The sequence below is a fragment of the Oryzias latipes genome, chromosome 5 (assembly GCF_002234675.1).
Source record: "Oryzias latipes chromosome 5, ASM223467v1".
Lineage (NCBI taxonomy): Eukaryota > Metazoa > Chordata > Actinopteri > Beloniformes > Adrianichthyidae > Oryzias > Oryzias latipes.
In genome coordinates, this window is record NC_019863.2 from 27641251 (window position 1) to 27660645 (window position 19395).

Below are 19395 nucleotides of genomic sequence, written 5' to 3' on the forward strand. Positions count from 1 at the left end.
ATTTAATTTTAACCTGCATTTTACCAGGAATATCAGTTGAGAACAAATTCTTATATATTATATAAACATATCACTAATTTTGGTTTTATGAAATAGAAGTGGACTGTTTTACAGTTTTGTAACTTCCACCACCTACCTTCTGAATAAACAACCGTCTCCTATCTTCATATTTTCATCATGACCAGGAGACAAGAAACATAACATATTTATTCAGTTTTATTCAGACATACCTCTGGTTTGTCTGAAGATTAATAACCCCTGTTGTTAAAATAAAATTTATCCAACACAAGAGGCCTTCAGCTCTCATCTGTCTGCCCAGCTGTTGGACAGGACAAGTTAAAAAAAAAACATAACATATTGGTCAAATCAATATAAACACTTTATTTTTTTGGGCCTCATCCAGTTTCAATTTGGAAATGTCTAATAAAACAGATAATCTGTTATAACCTTTGAAATAACCATCAAAAATGGTTATTGTAATTTAGCTTTTGTCATGCTTAAAGTACAAATCACAAAGAATGAAGAACAGATTTACGTAATATCCGAAGAACAGACAATCAGATAAAACAACAGATAAAAAAAATACACATCAAAATAATTACATTCTTATTTGACAATCATTACAGTCAATGGATTCAGTGTGTCGTGTGTGTATGAAGAAGATATTATCATCTTCTTTAGTTTTTTTTTTTTAATTTTCCAATCAGTTTATTAATAAATATCTTGAATAGGTCTAGTATATTTTGTATTTATTCTTTTTGTCTTTTTCCTTTGTTTTTATGGCTATAAAATAAACCAGGAAAAAAAAACATTTCAGCTGTGACCAATACTGAGACCATGGGTTCTTCTTTGTCTTGTGTCTTTTCTTGTCTTTTAAAAGGATCACAGCAGATACTAACATGACAATAGACTATAGAAAGTAAAATTGGTTCAAATAATAGAATTAATGAAATCCTACTTGAGAAAGCTGCTCTTAGCTTCTGTCAACAAGTTTACATAAACAAGTTTTCTTCATTTTTTTAAGGTGTTTTTAAACCCTGAAGTATAAAACATCAAATGGGTAAGATTAGATTTGCTTTATTGTCATTGTGCACAGTACAATGAGATTTACATGGATGCAAATTCCCCTCAATGATCCACATAACCATTGGAGAACAGATACTAAAACTGCAAAACCTTCCATGGAATTCATGTGACATAACTGACACATGACAACTTTTGATATAATTAAAATAGAATTGTTCGAAAGGGCGATAAATCTTATTAATGGCTATGGTATGTATGGGATAAACAGTGTTATTTATTTATTAATACATCCATTCATAAATATATGTATTTATTTATCAGATAAACAAATCAATACAATCTGTTTTCACACCTTTAAAACACACAATCGTTTGACTTCGCTGACCAATGACAATAAGGGTCACCGATCATCTCAACCAATCAGATCGGTGTAAAAGTATTGCACATGCGCAATGAGTCGTTACGTCAGGAAAAGACTACAAGGTTGTACCCAGTGGCTAAATGTGCTTAGCTAGGTTTAACATATTTTGTCACTGTAAAAGCAGATTTCTTTTCGGATAAAAACTGACTTGTTTTGCTCCGTAACTTGCACACAGGTGAGACGTTTTTTCTTTCGCATCGTTTTTAACTTGTTCGAGTGGAGCGAGTTAGAGAGTCCGCTGTCGTTGCAGTTTGTTAGCTTGATTCAATAGTGTTGCTGGTGTCAGATCATTATGAGGCTGCGATAAGCGAGTCATTTATTAGCCATGATGGGAAATATCTATGTGTTTGCATGTCTTTTGATATTATTAATACGCAATTTTCAGAAGTCTTATTAAAACCAACTCTAGACTAAAACGAGTAATCATTATTCTGCGTTTTTCTCGTACAGTAGTTCAGTTGCAGTTTGTGTTGTTCGATAAAGAAATAATACAGCCAAGAGAATAGTAACTATTAGGATAATAAGTTCAGAAATAATTCATGTGCGAACAAAATGTGTTTAAATAAGTGACACTTTCAGAGGTGTTTGTACTGTGACATTTGTCCCAAGCTTTTCCAAGACAACATCACAGTCCAACCGTTGGACAGGATTAAAAAAGTCCAATTTGTTATTCTTTTAGTCTTTTTTTAGGACACACTTTGCTGTGTGTTTTCAAACACGTGATCAGCTCATCATCAGTGGGTTTAGAGTGGGTTTATGCTCCATAGAAAACATGGAGGGCAAAGTGCGCTGGGAAGCCCTGACTGTTATATTATTCTCATTGTTCATTTAGTTAAACCTTGGAGTTTGAACTTATAACGGTGCAATCTTATAGCCAAGTCCAAATTTAAAAAGTTGCCTTAGTAAAATTTTTATCTCTTTTGGTAAATACTAGAGCTACAAACTGTTACGCTTTTGGATTTTTTACACCTATTTTGACTCGGCCCTGTTTGGAAGGGTGGGACATCACAAGAATTTGTCCGTTTGGGTGTTTGCAAAGATGTAGTGATAAGAAGCTGTTTTGAGCCGATTGCGTTTGACTTTTTATTTATTTTGTGTTAATTTACAAGAAGTTAAATGAAGAAAATCCATGTTTATTTCATTAGTTTGTCATTTCCAGTTTTAAAATTTGTTGAAAGTTGAATATGAATGATAAGAGATTGACGTGTGTGAATCTTTGCTGATGCACAATATACTGTTTCGCTGAAGGTTTTTATGACAGCACATCCTCCATTTGTCTTTCTCACATTTAATAGAAATAGAAATGCTTTGTTTGTCATGTAAACTGGCTGTTTCTATTTGCTATTTTACTTTTTAAAATGGAGTTAGGTATTTATTAGGTATGTATTTGAAGTATTACTAGTACGTTATTTGTCATTGTCACTGGTTCAACAAAACTCTAAAAAGTGCTCTTTTGATCACTGCATCCTTCATTCATTAAGAATTTACTGAGAGAAAAAATATGGTTTAAATAGATATAGAAAGTGCATTATTCAGTCTTTGAAAACAAGAAAGTAAAACATTTAATAGCTGAATAAAAGCGTATTTGTCATTATCAACAAGGATATACCACTAAAACAGTAAAATTGTTAAAACTACAATAAATGATAATAAATATACCTAAAACTTTAATGACCACAGCAAGTTTCCAGATTTAAATTTTTAGCTGTTTTTCTTTTTCTCTTAGCCATTATTAAAATATTTATTGTCGTTAGATAATATATTCTGCGGTCTTTTGGTCCTTGCTTTGCTTGATCTTTAGCGTCTACGTGACGGCAACAGATGAAATGGGGTGATTGGGGTGTGAAGTGTCTTTTATGATGCCCTGTGCTCTGTTGAGGCAGTGGGAGCTGTGGAGGTTTTGCAGTGGGGGGGGGGACAGCCAACATGAATGTCAATCAGCAGTGTTGATGACTCGTTGGAGCGTTATGTTAATAAAAAAAACTGCTTTAATGTTATCTGTTCTGATTCTAGTTAAATGCATACCAGAAACAAAAGTTAGATAGGTATTGTTCTTCAACCAGGAGTGACGAAAATGAACTTAACTGCTTTGTAGTCTTAATCATTAACAGTGTTTTGATTGATTATAGCCAATGGGGGAAAATAAAGGGAAGTAAAAAAAAAAAGTTGTGATGTGTGAGAGCATGCTGGGTAATCTACATGAAGAAATTTAGGAAAGTTGATGGTTTGAGAAACATCCGTTTGGGATAAACCACATTTTCTCTACAATTTGTAACACCAGTAAAATGTGAATAGTGAAATGATTATTATAGTTTTTTGTTTTGTTTTTTTGTTTGGGAGATTAAAAACAGTTCCAACCGTTTGAAGTGATGCAGAAAAAGTATCCAAAGTCTGTCTTTGTAGTATTTTGTGAAGAAAATGTCTACAGACTTTGGTCACATGAAAGCATGTGACACATGGCATAGTGTTACATGTATGCCCCTTTCAAGCTGTTAAATAGTTGGAGTTCAACGGGCGGATAAAGCTCACACACACAATTTCACTGATCTGCACACCATGGATTCAGCACTTGTTTGAAAAAGCTGTGGGAAATGGTTAGAATTACCAGTTTCCCTAAGGTCAACATTACATTTCCACAGATCAGCAGTTTATTATAAGATGGTTGAGATGCAGAGTTGATATGAAAATGATTCAATTCAATTTATTTGTATAACCCAAAATCACAACAACAGTTGTCTCGATGGACTTTGAAGTGAAACATGGACTCACAAGGATCATGAATACAAAGAGTTCAATAGGAAAATACTAGAATGAACTAACAAACTGACTAAACTAAACTTGACATCCCTGCCCTTAGACCCTCCTTCGCGGTAAGGAAAAACTCCTAACAAAACGGATTCCGGAAAAAACGAAGAAACCTCAGGGGTGCCCACATGAAGGAGGGATCCTCCCCCAGGACGGACAGGCCATTTACCAGAACTCTTAGAGAAGAATTAACTTATCTAAATCTACAACTACATATATAAAGTCCAGCAGACGAGCTTCATCCAGCCGGGGTTGGGGGGACAGTCAGGGGCGCGAATCGAGCCGGAGACAGGAACCACAGCCAGGTGTAGGAACAGGAGCAGAGGCGAGGTACACGGTCAGGTACAGAGCAGAGACGAGGTACTCGGTCAGGAACAGGAGCACGGATGAGCCAACTGGAATCTGGAAGCACTCCCACTCCCCAGGAGGGGAGAGGGAAAGAGGGACAAAACATGAATCGCACTGCACCAAACAGAGGCATGGAGAACTAAATGATGAATAATGATCAAATGATGAATAATGATCAAATATAGAGAAGAGAGGAAGGGTAGAAAGATGAACTCAGAGAGGGTTAAATTTAAGATCCCAGTTCATTTACCCAAAAGAAAGAAGAACTTTGTCATAGAAGTTTCAGGAAAAGATCAATCCTACATATTAGAAAATAGTTGCTTTTGCGTCACCCCGTTAAAGGGTTACGTTGATTGTTGCTTAACAAAGAAAAATCCTATGTTTGGTTTGCGTTTGAATTGCAAATTTTGTTGTGCACATGTTCATCTGGAGAAAGTAGCCCAGCGGCGAGTCTCTATCTGTTGTCTCACCTCATCTCCTTAAGAACTTCCCATCTTTTCCAGAGACCTCTGTGTTAAAGAAGCAGTTGTGTGTTTGCTTTTGGTGTTTTATCCTTTGTCATCGGTTTCGAATGATGACTGCGTGTGAAACGTATGAGTAAGAGGAAGGATGTGTGTAAAAGAAGTGAAATGTGTTCTTTTTTTTAACTTATTTTTTGGCATTTGGCTTGCTTTTAAAGTTACTTAGTCATTATTATGACCTGTGACTTATTAAACTGCAAGGAAGACATTTTTTTTTGCATAGTCATGGGGATGATGCTTGTGATTGTTGCACCATAGTCATATTAAATCGCCATTTTTAAAATGAAAAATCTGTAAATGGGCAAATACAAAGAAAAATCTGAAATAATGTGTTTTTTTTGGGGGGTTGCATTAATACTTGTCTTGTTGCAGGGAAGGCTGAACTTAACCCCTCCAGTTTGTTGGAAGGCGTCAGCCTGCACTGATGACGGCTGAGCGAGACGAAGACTTTCTGGAAGGTATTGATAAGAAGAATACATGATACTTTACTGCTTTACTTCAACTTTACTCAACTGTCCAGCTGGATAGCTCCAATAATGCTCGCCAATTTTTTGTCCCACCGGTAATTTTAGGATGTGTAACTCGTGGGGGGCTGTAAGCTAGCGGAAAGAGTGGGAAACAGATGGATGATGGGAAATGAGCACAGGCTTACTCTACACCTGCAGTTTAGCCTAAAACTCAGAGGCGAATTTCTGATAAACTATTGGCGCTCTGCAGAAACTATGTCCTGGAAAACGTTTTTAAAAGTTTTACATTTGGGTTAAAAAACAGCTAAATCATAATCAATAGTCTTCTGGGAACACTTGAAAATAGATCAATAGATGACCACAGTGAGACTGTAAACTATGAGTAAACACAATACAGTTTTCTTTTCTTTTCACAAGTTATGTGAATCTAAATTCAATCAAATCTTTTAATTTTTTTTTTTAAATGTCTAAGTTTATCATCATACATGAATGTTTTTTGCATTTACATGCTGCTCCCTGTTTTGTAATTTCTCACATAATGCTTTCAAAGCCCTAAAATGGGAGGGCTGTTTTTATTGACAACTTGTAGCACATGATTGCTTCAAGTGTTTGCTTTTAGGTCTTTGTGGGTCACTTTTAGATAAAAAACTGCTAAGAAATGGCTGTGACTTTCTGTGTGCCCCCCCCCCCCCTCCCTCCCTGACACCCATGTAAAAGTTCAAGTCGGTGCTGTAAAAGCAAAGTCATTCTCAGACAGCTCTGGGTTTCGTAAGCAGTAGTGAGCTGGATATGAAGGAAGGAAAGAGTGAGAGGAGCGGACTCCGTAAGTTGCAAACACTGTTTGATAGCTTACTTTAACAGAATGCATATTTGTTGGTGAGGGTTGAACTGGAAGTTTATTTTTATATTTTTATTAATATCTTTCTTATCCTATTGAAACACCTAGAATTAAAGTCAGTTGGATTGTAATGTAATGTGGGTCTTCTTGCTGTGTTTTTCCCCAGTCTTTACTTTTGCTATAGCTTTTTACACGACTATTCAGACACTTATTTTTGGTTTAATCTTCGTAGAATTTCATGTAGGACGGAGTATTTTCATTCGTTTACCGTATAAACAGATATTTTAGGTGAAACATTGTCAAAAAAGGCAAAGAGTACTATGAAATGTTTTTGAAATTCACGTCCAGTACCTAAATACTTTAGCTTTTCCATGACAAAAACCACAGTTAAAAATGGATTCTTGTCTTTGAAACCTAAACATCATGAGAGGGGGAGGCAGAGTCACATACGTCTTATTATTTATTGGAGGATTGGGCAAATTAGAAGCTCTAATCTGGAATTTGAATGTCCATGTGAGTCCAAGCATCAGGCAGAAAATCAATCCCTGGAGTTCCTCAAGAAAACGTATTAGTGCAAATGTGTTTAATGTTGATAAGTCTTTACTATTTAGAAATAATCTCTATTTTTTCCCCCTCCTGTGTTACACAGTTTTACTAAAAGTTCATGGCAGATGATATAATAATAAACTACATAAAGACATCTGCAGATTTAAATTCTTTTTCACTTCTCATTTTCTCATGTATTCTTTTTAAAGTTTTGCTCTTATTGTCCGTAAAAAAAACCACAACTTGAAGACGGAGGAAGGAAATTGAAGGAAATTCAATTTTCTGTGATTTCTTTGCACACATGCTTTACTTCTCTTTTGTCGCTAAAAGCATTATTTTCCTTCTGTTTTTTTCCCCTCCTTCTTCTTCTTTTTAAAAATATTTTTAGATCGACAGGAAAATGGAGTCGAGACAAACCATTACAGCTCCATACCTCCTTCCCCCTCCCCTGAGGACCAGGACGAAGCCTTCTCCACATACTTTGAGCAGAAGGTGCACATTCCAGATACTGGCAACCAGGTACTTAATTACTAGTTTTAAAAAAAATGTACAATTAACATATAATCCTAGTGGTTTTTTTTAATTTAATTTCTTGTATTACAACATTATAAATCAAAGTTTTCCGTCCTCTTGCTCTCAGATATTTAGTTTCCGTAAACTCTGGGCCTTCACTGGACCAGGGTTTTTGATGAGCATCGCTTATTTGGATCCAGGGAACATCGAGTCAGATTTACAGTCTGGAGCCAAAGCTGGCTTTAAGGTAAATAGTTCAAACATGTTTCTCTACATAGCAAAACAAACTCGGCAGTTCAGCTTTTTTTCCACTTTAAATTTGGAGTAAATAAAGATATCTTCATTTTTTTCCCAGCTTTTATACTGAACTCATTCATTCATATTTATTCTTGCTTTCAATTAGCCATGTTTTGTCTACATCTGTTTTTAACACAGACTCAGACATTTCTTATTTCTGTAGTAATGTAATACAACAATTTATGGTTTGTGTCATTATTTTTATAAATGGATAACTGATTTAAGAGTTTGCTTGAATGCAGCTCTCTGTGGTTGTTTCATCCAGGTTGTGTTGTCCTTCTTCACAGCTCCTATGGGTGCTTCTTGGAGCAACCATTATAGGGTTGTTGCTGCAGAGGTTGGCCGCTCGCCTTGGGGTTGTCACGGGGATGCACCTGGCTGAAGTCTGTAACCGCCAGTACCCAATCGTAAGCAATCTTCACCTTTACCACAGCTCTTTTCTTCTTGTCTTTAAAATCCATATAGTCCTTTTTTTTTATTTGTCCTGTCTAACAGCTGAAAAAACAGATGAGAGCTGATGGTCTCTTGTGTTGGACATATTTTACTGTTACAATAGGGGCTGATGAATCCTCTGATTCACAAGGTGTATAATTGCATAAACCACTACTGTAGTTTAGGCTAAACTTTATTTATTTTTTTGTTGAGTACATTTGCAACTGTTTTTTGTTGGACCGGACAGAAAAGAAGAGGAGTGGAGAAGAGAGGGGGATGTGTGTGTGTGTGTGTGTGTGTGTGGGTGTGTGTGTGGGTGTGTGTGTTTGTGTGTGTGTGAGTGGGTGGGGGGGTACAATCATCTTTTGATCTATTTTCAAAGTATTCCCAGTCATCTTTTCATAATGATGATGCTGTTTTTAGCCAAAAAACAAAACAAGCTGTCTACTTTTCCTGGTACAGAGTTACTCCACCTCATTTCCCATCATCCATCTAGTTACACACTCCTGCTAGTTTACAGGTCCTCACACTTCCAACCTAACAATACCGGTGCAACAAAAATGAGAAGCATTATTGAAGTCGTACAGTTTTGAGCCACATGGAGTTAGTCATCCATTAGTGGATGCATCAGGATGGAGCGGAGCAGGGAGCTCGTGGCCCTCTGATTCTAGCACCTGCTACAAGCTTTTTCCAACTTTTGTCATCTGTTCCTGATTCACATTTTTTATAAAGAAATACTCAGAAATGTAATTCTAATCTTAATTTTCTTTACATGTGTCCTCCATCATGAGAAAAATGCCAGAAGAAGATGTTAAAAACACCAAAAACACGAATGTTATTGGAGCTGGTCTTTGACATATTTTTTAAATAAATTGAAATAAAAATACGGTTGTTAGTATTTCACTTTCTGTCCTTTGTCAGGTTCCACGAATCCTCCTTTGGCTGATGGTTGAATTGGCGATTATCGGCTCCGACATGCAGGAGGTCATCGGCTGTGCTATAGCTTTCAACCTTCTCTCTGTGGGCAGGTAACACATGACTGCTGATTCTGAAAATGAAAATGGAGCAAAGTTATTCTTAAAGTTTCTTTTATGGGTTTCCTCTTTCTCAGGATCCCACTGTGGGCAGGAGTTCTCATCACCATCACAGACACATTTGTCTTCCTCTTCTTAGACAAATATGGTTTGTAATAAGCCTTAATATAAACAAAAACCAGCTGCTCCCCATCGCAAAACCCAGAATTCATTGCTTCTCTTTGTACCTGTTTCTGTAGGCCTGAGAAAACTTGAAGCTTTTTTTGGCCTTTTGATCACCATTATGGCTATAAGTTTTGGTTACGAGGTAAGAGAGTTTTGATTTCATATCCAGGGTAATTCAGTGTTTTTATTTCATTGCTGCTTCACCTTTCTCCACTGTATGTTTTGTCTTTAGTATGTAATTGTGAAACCGGATCAAGGAGAGCTTCTTAAGGGAATGTTTTTGCCCTACTGTGCGGGCTGTGGGCCCGTCCAGCTGGAGCAGGCGGTGGGAATCGTGGGTGCCGTCATCATGCCCCACAACATTTACCTGCACTCTGCGCTTGTCAAGGTCAGGGATGTCATTTTTTTTAAATTTCACTTTCAAAAAGGATTAAATTAGTTGCTATAGTATTTTTAAATTCCTTCAAAATGTCTAAAATACCGGTACCTGTAGATATAGTTTGTAAAGATAAAAGCTATTTTTTATTATTTTTTTACCAGTCTCGGGATGTCGATCGCAAAAACAAAAAGGACGTAAAAGAAGCCAACAAATACTTCTTTATTGAGTCTGCAGTCGCTCTCTTCGTCTCCTTCCTCATCAACGTTTTTGTTGTGGCCGTCTTTGCCGAAGCCTTTTTTAATAAAACCAACATGGACGTGGTGAGTAAAGACAGAGCTCTTTGTTTCAACACACAAACCGATGCAGCAGTGTTTAAAGTTGGAGACGTTTTCCATCAGTAGTCAGACGTTGCGGCTCTTGTTGCAGAATGCTATGTGCAACGCAACCGGGAGCCGTCACACAGATCTCTTCCCTATGAACAACGACACGCTGGAGGTGGACATTTACAAAGGGGTAAGCGAGCTCATGAAGCCCTCGACTGTCATTACTGTACAGAAAAAACTGTAACTTATAGCCATATTTTATTTTTTCTCAATCAGTTTAAAAATAAAAACAAACGTCTAGATCAAGGGTTTGTAATTTCAAGCTTTTACTCCTTCATTGTGGCTCTCTGGCTGAAGAAAGTAAAATGATCATAGTATTTGTTTAAATGTAGCTTGTTATATTCATTAGTTCATGGCTAAGATTCTCCTATAACAGTAAGGTAAACTTTAAGTATTTTTATATTGATCTTGCATTGAATCAAGAGGTTTTGTGTTCCTTGCAGAATGCACACATTTCCACAACTAAGCAGAATATTGGTTAAAGTTTGATCTTCTTTAACAGGATACGTTTAAAACAGTACTTCCTGTTCAGAGGGGAAAAAAGAAAAATATGCACTTGTTGGATCTTTAACCTATGAAGTCATTTTTATATTCAAGTTAACACTAGTGATGTAAATAGGATGACAGTCCACCAAAGTAGACCTTTATATAACAGAGGAAAACGCTTTGTTGTGTTGTTTAACATTAAACATTAAGGCTCATTGGTGTCTTATTTTGAAAGGAATAATATTTTCTCTTTGTCAAGGGTAAAAACCAATCTTAGAATTGGAATAAATTCTATTTTCTTTTTATATTTCAATATTTTTATTCATCCCAAAGAGAAAGAAAGTAACATAAATGCATATGTGGGTTGAACTTTTCTTCAGTAAACTTTGTGGCTCCTTCTTGGCCTGAATGGTTCCTTTAGTGTTGAAGCATGGCTGATTATATGATGGAGGTTCCTCTTTGCTCAGGGGGTGGTGCTGGGCTGTTTCTTTGGGCCAGCCGCTCTCTACATCTGGGCTGTTGGGATTCTGGCAGCAGGACAAAGCTCCACCATGACAGGAACCTACTCTGGACAGTTTGTGATGGAGGTGACAATACGTCCATGCTCACCACGTCACATTTACTTTTGTTCTGACCTTTTAAAGGAAAACATTTTTAATATCCTCCTTTTTTGTTCAGGGTTTCCTGAACCTGAGATGGTCTCGTTTCGCTCGGGTGCTGCTGACACGTTCCATCGCCATCATACCAACCCTCCTGGTCGCCATTTTCCAGGATGTCCAGCATTTGACGGGGATGAATGACTTCCTTAATGTGCTTCAAAGCTTGCAGGTCAGGACATTGTTGATGATGCTTTCTGTATTGAGATTTCTTGGAAGTTCTGCCAATCTTCTGTGGCTCATTGTCTGGACAAAAGTCTCAATCATTTCTCCTCTTTCACCCAACAGCTTCCTTTTGCTTTGATCCCAATTCTGACCTTCACCAGTTTGACCTCCATAATGAATGACTTTGTTAACGGACTGTAAGTGACACAGAAATATGCACGTACTCCTGTCACTGTTATGTTTGGATCGTGAAATGTTCACGTCTCTGTCTTCACTGTAATGGTTAAAACAAATGTAAAAGACTGTTTTTCTCCCGTTTAGAATAAACTCCACAGCGGTAAATCTCAGTTTTAAATGTTAATTTAAAAAAAAAATCCTTGTAGAAAGAAATGCTGGAAATTCTCCTGTTACAGTAAAACCTGAACTTAAGGAAGGAAGAGTCCTGGTTGCTTCCAATGTGACGCGAGTTCATCACTACAACAGAGGAAGTGAAAGGATTAATCACCAGTTAAAGATTTTTTTTTTGTGAATGAATGGCTCATCTCCTCATGATCACGTGACCTTTCACTCTGCTTATTAGATAGCATCCATTAGAGAAGCTTAAGTTTGTGTAACAGGAATTTTCTCTACTCTGATGCAATGCAGTTTTCTTGAAGGTTTCCTGCTCTTTCTCTTATAAGTCACAGCAAAAAAGTAAAATTGGTGTTTTGTTTTTCTTTCTTAAGCGTGTGGAAAATTTCCGGTGGCATCCTCATCCTCATGGTTTGCGTGATCAACATGTACTTTGTGATCGTCTATGTGACGGCGCTGAACAGCGTGCTGCTCTACGTTCTTGCTGCTCTAATCTCCGTGGGATACCTGTGCTTTGTAGCGTACCTGGTGAGTAGAGGTGTCCAAAACCTCGTAAGCAGTCACTGTTTAGATTTACTGAACTGTGTTTTTTTTGTTAAGAAATTTGTCCTTCATTTGGAAAACAACATCAAAAAAGGGCTTCAAGTGTGTCTTTTCCTCTTTTTTTTTTTTCTGCAGGCATGGCACTGTCTCATAGCCTTGGGGGTTTCCTGTCTGGACTGTGGCAGCAGGGTAAGCAATCCACCTGCTGTGCTGATAGAGGAGCAGTCAGAGTACGACTCCTAGAGCTGAGCACGGCACAAACCTCCAGCATGTCTGTGGTCTCTCGTATTCCCCCCTCTATACGTAAAACTTTTAATGTAAAGGCCGGATTTCAGAATTTGTAGCTTTTTAGATTTGTATGAACACCACACCAGCATACTGCATGCACGGACAGGAATGAGCTGTATGGGTTTAAACGAGCTCTGAACTACACATACATCGCATGAACAGGTGGAGGAAATTCAAAAGACAAACATTTTTGCAAAAAAATTTTTTTGTCATTGTTCCACATTTTGTATAAACAGCTCCTGTTACTTTTTTTCCCCTCACTTTCTCAACAATCTTCCTCATAATAATTCTTTATTTCAAGCTGTAAATTTTACATGTGCACCTTTTCAAAGCAGGCATCTGTGAAGCTGACCATAACTGCATAATATGTGGGTAGATGTGACTTTCAGGACATTTGTCTACCTCAACGTCTAACACTGTTCAATTCAGGGCAGACTGAACATTTTCTACTGTAATTCAGAATATTCGTTGCAACATCACAGTTGATGCTAAAAGAAAACTCCAATATAATCGAGCCGTCCAAAAGTTGCTTTTAACAGCTGTTCCATTTTCTTTCATTTGTGTGTTTTTTTGTTTTGTTTTTGAACTGATAGCCGTCCAACATGTCAAGGAGCGAGAACAGAAGTATTATTGTTATGGATCTGCTGTGAATTTCAGTTTGCACAACTCTGACGTCAAAAATCCAAGTAAAACATTTTTCAAGTCGAATTTAGACTAAAAGACCAGCTTTGACTAGAATATCATTCTTAATGTGAAGGGAAGTTCATTTCCAAACTGTTCTCGTTTTTTTAATTAACACTTGAGTGTATTGGGTAAACTGAAGAATAATGTGAAGCTTAAACCGCAGCCTCGTTGTTTTAGTGCCTCAGTGAGCAGACTGCCTGAAATGCTGAGTATCTGTTAATGTGAGATGTTCATTATACAATGTTGTTTCATAAAATGCTTTTTTTTTTCGGGTCTGGAGACCTTTCTCCCTTCATTTCCTCAGGTGTGTCACTGCTGTTTATTAGAAAGATTTTTTTATGCCCTCTTTGTGAAATAAGGTTCTCCTTTGTTTTGCTTTTTTTAGTGAATGATTATAAATCAAATATATTGTGTTGTGCTTTTTAGAAATCCACATTCAGAGCATTTCTAAATGACATCATCTGTGCTCAGAGTGCTGTGAATAAATACTCAAAGGGTTAATGTATTTATAACAAAGCATTCCTTATCTTTACATATTTTTACTGTAGTCAGAATCAAAATGACTATAACTGGGTACAGTTTATTAAATCACCTCAAACTTTGACCTGTACATTTAACTGTCTAAATTGACCTTCTTTAAGAGAAAATGTTAACCTCGTGGCTCATATTCTGTAAGCAGTGTATGCATGTTCACTTTTCCTAAAGATTTCTTTTAAATTCAAAGCACAATTTTTGCATCAAAAGGCACATTTTTCAAGTTAAAATCAAACCTATTGGAACGGAGCTTTATGTGCTAAAATGAAGAGCTGATGTGTGGCTTCAAATCTCAGAGAGTCTTCACAACATTTTCTGTTAATGTAATTTATTTATTAACTATACTGTGTGAGACATTTAATTTTTGGTCTCCCATTGGATTGAGTTTGGGTACCTATCCTTGTTATTTATACACATTTTCCTTAAGTTTGTCATTACTTCTTTTTTTTTTTTTGGTCATCAATGTTCTGTTTTGTTGTGTCTCTTCATGAAGAAAAGCACACTGGAAGTGTTCCGCACACAGAAAGCAAACCTTTCTGCTCATTTCGTCCATTTTTGTCTGGTTCTGGACGTTCTCTAAAGTTCTCAGGCATTATACTGTCACTCATGAAGTACTACTGTCACAGTCCCAATGAAATATATACCGGTACACATTTTAAAATGATTCAAATTGTTTGAGAGAAAACTCTGAATGAACCGTTTCATTTGCAGCTGGATGACAAATACTCTGTCCTAATAAAAGCAGATGGTGTGTACATGTGGGCTTTTGTTGAAGTCTTTTGTCTTAGTATGTACAGGGGAAACTCACAATAAATGGTGTTCCCTTCATGGCTGAATTTATTTATTTAATTGTGTAAAAACTTTTTTTTTTTAATTGTTCAGGCAATGCTAAATTAATTGGCACTTTGCGAATTAGCAACATTCAGTGTGAAGAACGCCGTACAGTCACAGTCCTGTTCAGCCTTTCCCACGTACAAACACACCGATGACGGCGGCAGTGACCACAGAGGGCTATGTGAGGGATGATTGTACATTTGTACAATGATGAAAAAAAAACGACATATGGCACTGCTTTAGTTTGTTGAATTCATATTCTATTTTCCTCTAAACTACGTTTTTCTTTTGTGCGTGTGTCCATGTTTTTAGGTTTATATGCTTCAAGTCTTTAAAAACCCAAATCTTTCTACATTAATCACAGCTCAATATTAATTTCAGTATTTTTTAATATTTTGAATTATTACATTAAAAAAAAATCTCTTCTGAGCTTTTTTTTTAATTGGATTTTTCTTATTCGTGTACCGGATTTACACAACTTTTAATAAAGTATTATTTAATCCCAATATTGTACATCTGAAAATGAGTTGCTATTATATAGTCTTCCATTGGTACAATACATAAATAATCTGACCTGTAGGTACATTTGACAGTTATAAGATGTTTTATCAAAGTTAAAGTTAATCATTTTCATGCGTCAAAGGCAGTGTTGACTTAAGGCCAGTCCTGAACTACAAACTTATCTGATTAGCAGCGATCGCCACTTTCAATAGTCAAAAATGTAAATATTGCAAAACGGCGTGAAGCTCCAATTTGAATCATGGTATTAATATTTCCCTCAGCTTATGGCAAAGAACCAAATGTTAGTGGCACTTCATGGTAGTCCATGCAGATGCTCTTTTTCAGGACTTTCCAGGTTTAAATGGGGAAAGTCCTGTTTGGAAGATTACACTTTGATACAAGGTGAGCACCTTTATTTAATCTGTTTGCAAATCAAAAAACAATTGTATTATTCATTGGACTACATCTGATAAAAACAGCATTAATTGTTCGATTTTCTTTATTTTATAATTATAATAAATTTTGTCAGCATTTGTGGTTTCAATGAAACGGCCAAATGATGAGTTTTGTTTGTTAATGTAATGAAATGTTGTCATATTTATGTGGTTCATATAAGCTGTGTGATTTTATACAAAATGACCAAATAATCTTAATCACAAAAATAAAATTAAACAAATCATGTTGTGCGTTAACTGGTTTGTCTTTGATCCACGTTTGTTTTTCTGATCAAATCAGTGAATTCTCCGATTTGGCTGCAGGTTTTAGGTCAGGTCTCTGAACGTTCTTTTTCTAACCGTCATACGCCTCTTGCTTCCTCTGTTTCAGCTGCAAAGAGGTCTGCGGCGTCACACAGACGTATACCTGCTGAACGACATGGACTGTGACATGCAGGTGGACAGGTGAAAGGACAGATCCTGCAGCCACGATGGTTGAACAGAAGGACCGGTGAAGCTTGGGCCGTACGTTGTCACCGTCACTGCTCTGTGCCTGATGTGAAGTGTCCTTCTAAGAGCATTCTCAGACGTTTGAACCAGCAGGGGACTGTTCCTCCAGTAGCTTTTAAAGACAAGATTTTAAAGAGGAAATGGTAAAAAGCTTATCTCTTATTTGGGACACATCATGGTTACTGTGACGCCACTAAAAATCCCAACATACCTGATCAAGAATGACATTCTAGTGAGAGCTGCCAAATAGTTTCAACAGTAGAAAAAATGTTCATAAATAGACTATTTATGACTTTAAAGACAGTTCTGATTAACAGCCTTCGAGGGTTCATTTTAGCTGCACTTGGTGCCTTATATAAAATATATATATTTTTTTAAATGGTTTTTATTTGCAACCTTCAATTTCTTTCCATAGTTCCTGGGTTGGTTTGAAATCCATTTAATCAAACCAAACTAAGACCAGATGCTGATATTCTTCCAAATCCAAACTTTTTTTTTATCTGGAGAAAACTTATCAGTTTATGCCTGACTGTATTTTTAGAGGATTCCCAGTCTTTCAATGGGGCCAAGAACCTTTCAATCTTTTTACCAAAGTTTTTCATGAATCTTTATAGGACTGTTACATTTTGATGTTCTAACTGATATTTAATGTAACTTCATTAATTATTGTAATAAATAGGTATTTATGTGGGTCTCTGACCTTTTTGACACATTTTATTGGGATTAAAAAGAGCAAATATGTATCTTATGCAAAAAGGCCCTTGCCATAATTTAAGTTTAATTTAGATTTATTTTTTAACTGTCATGAAAAGTTAAATGTATTTATTTGAATGAGTAATAATAGAGGTTTCACAATTTAATAAACACACTACTTCCAGTAATATAATTTAAAAGATTTAAGGATTAAACGTCCTGTGTGGTAGCTTTGCTGCTTCAAAATAAAAGAGCTATCTTATACATACAGAGGCAGAAACATGATTTGTCGGTCACAGATCTGCAAATAGGAGTAAGAAAGATTTTTGTAATATTCATCATAGGTAAACTTCAACTGTTAAACAATATTTAAAAACAAAAAGAATCCAGAAATTCACATTGTCTGATTTCTGAAAAAAATTATTTGAAAAATGGTTTAGAAGAAGTATTTAGCTCTTACAAACAACCTAGAATTGTATCCCTCACAGACATGTTCCTTCTTCTCTGAGCTCTTTATCCTCCTCTTGTTGCCTGTATTAATGTCACGTGTTACAAAAAAGGTTATCTGTATAAAAACACCTGTCCACACACTAGAAACACTCAGACTACAACCTCCCCAACATGAACAAGACCAAAGAGCTGTCAGAGGATACCAGGAACAAGATTGTAGACTTGATCGAGACTGGGATGAACTAATCTATAATAAGCTTGGTGAAAAGAAATCAAACATTAAAGTCTAAGTTTAAATCAGCCACAAACATCTTACAGAGAATGAAGATTCAATCAAATAAAATGGCCAACCTGCTGAGGATGTTTCAGCTCTGAGGAAACTTGTAAAAGGGAGATTAAGGGTGAATTAGGCAGGCAGCTGAGAAACACAGAGAATGTTCCTGTGTTAAAAATAAATACTAAATGAATCAGGATTTATAAAAAAACTAAATATGAGAAATCTTTCTGCTTTGAAAGATAATCTGAGCATGTGTTGAGTTCTCAATGTTATAATGGCATTCTATGGAGAAAAAAAAACTGTAATTTTATTGAATCTTTACAAATCAGAAACAACTTCAACAAATCAACAATTCATCTTCACTGAATCTTTGCCATCTGCAGAAAAAAAATGTACTAAAGTTTTCAGATTTTGTCCTTAAACTAACTTTCTTGTAGTAGCATTTTAACGTGAAAAATAGGTTTTTCAGAAACCGGAAGCTAAAAAATATTAAATGTTAACTTTGGACCCGTACAGACCTTCCGTGAAAATATTGTCAGACATTAAACCGGTCTGTGGACTGAAAAAAGTTTGGGACTACTGCAAAAGAGAATCTGTGGAGGGAGTTGAAACACTGTTCCCCAGTATTTCAACTCCCCAAAACGTCAGAGCTTTAGAGAAGATCTGTATGGAAGAATGGACCAAAATAGTAGTTACATTCATTGTAAACCTGATGCAGACCTAAAGGAAACAGGAAAGGGTTGAGGGGGGGAGCTTTTGTTGTTGACCAAATTCTTGGAGCCACCATACAAATAAATTCTTTAAAAATCTGTCAAAGTGAATTTTCTGGATTCTTTTTTGACACAGTTGAAACGGCCAGAACAACTTGAAGAATAAGTGACTGACAAAGACTTTTTAGCCCCATAATAATATCATCACCAGAACACTGAAAGCCTTTAGTTACTTTTACAGATGTGCTTTTTTTTGTTTTGTTTTTTAAAGTCATGTTGTGTAGCAATGAGTGAAGGGCAGAACAAAAACTTGAGAGGCTTTTTCTGATGCCAGAGTCTCTGCAGCCAAAGTTTTACTGAGTAGAATGAACTTCTTGGTTTTTTTACAGTTTGAATTTTTTTCTTCTAAATCAATTTTAAAGGCTGTCTGTATTTGTACTTTAGTTCATGGTTGAGTGTAATATTTTTTTGTATGAAATATGTTATAAAATACTATAAAATATTTTGAAATTTGAAAATAAAGCAAAAGTATCAGTCATTTTGTCCAGAGTAGTTTTTATCCATCATTTTAAGGGGATGCTGTGAATTATTTTAAAAAGGAAACATTTTGCATTAACAGGTTTGATTCATACTAGTCATTGTCTTTGCTGTTGCTGCATTTGTTTTTCATTTTCATGTTTAAAAATAAAAACATTTTTGATAATTTATCGTCATGATTACAAAGAATTCCCTTTATTTTTACCAGCAAAATCCCAAAAACTTCACTTCATGGCTCTTTTTTATATTGATTTCTGTGTTCCGTCTTTTACACATTATTTTTCTGGATGCAGACGGAACAAGTACTTTTTTTGTATTTATTTTCAATAAAATTACAATATTTTGAGAGACAAAATATTTATTGTAAGAATTTAGTGAAAAATTCAAGTCTTGTTTTCTTAGTATAACAATTTTCTGCTGAAGTAAATGTATTGTAGCTGCGTGCTGTTCTGGTTTTCAATATTTTATGAAACATCTTCAAGAAATGTAAAGCAATAACATGGAAATTATTTACACAAGTCATTTTATCCAATGGTTTAAATAATAATTAAGTATAACATCCTCTTT

At 35.9% G+C, this 19395-nt stretch overlaps 1 protein-coding gene across 2 annotated transcripts; it reads left to right on the top strand.

Moving 5' to 3' along the window:
* The first annotated feature begins 1484 nt into the window (after positions 1-1484).
* On the top strand, positions 1485-18819 carry LOC101175073 (natural resistance-associated macrophage protein 2). Of its 2 annotated transcripts, XM_004069131.4 has the most exons (17): positions 1485-1622; positions 5494-5579; positions 7361-7491; positions 7613-7732; positions 8070-8189; positions 9136-9242; positions 9326-9396; positions 9488-9555; positions 9646-9801; positions 9954-10112; positions 10219-10305; positions 11129-11248; positions 11340-11489; positions 11606-11679; positions 12208-12361; positions 12512-12565; positions 16043-18819. In XM_004069131.4, the coding sequence occupies exons 2-17, from the start codon at positions 5546-5548 to the stop codon at positions 16118-16120; spliced, it is 1683 nt and encodes a 560-aa protein (XP_004069179.1). In that variant the 5' UTR covers positions 1485-1622; positions 5494-5545; the 3' UTR covers positions 16121-18819. The 2 variants fall into 2 exon arrangements, with proteins under 2 accessions (XP_004069179.1, XP_020559159.1); XM_020703500.2 differs by lacking the exons at positions 1485-1622; positions 5494-5579 and adding an exon at positions 6324-6411.
* The last annotated feature ends 576 nt before the right edge of the window (positions 18820-19395 follow it).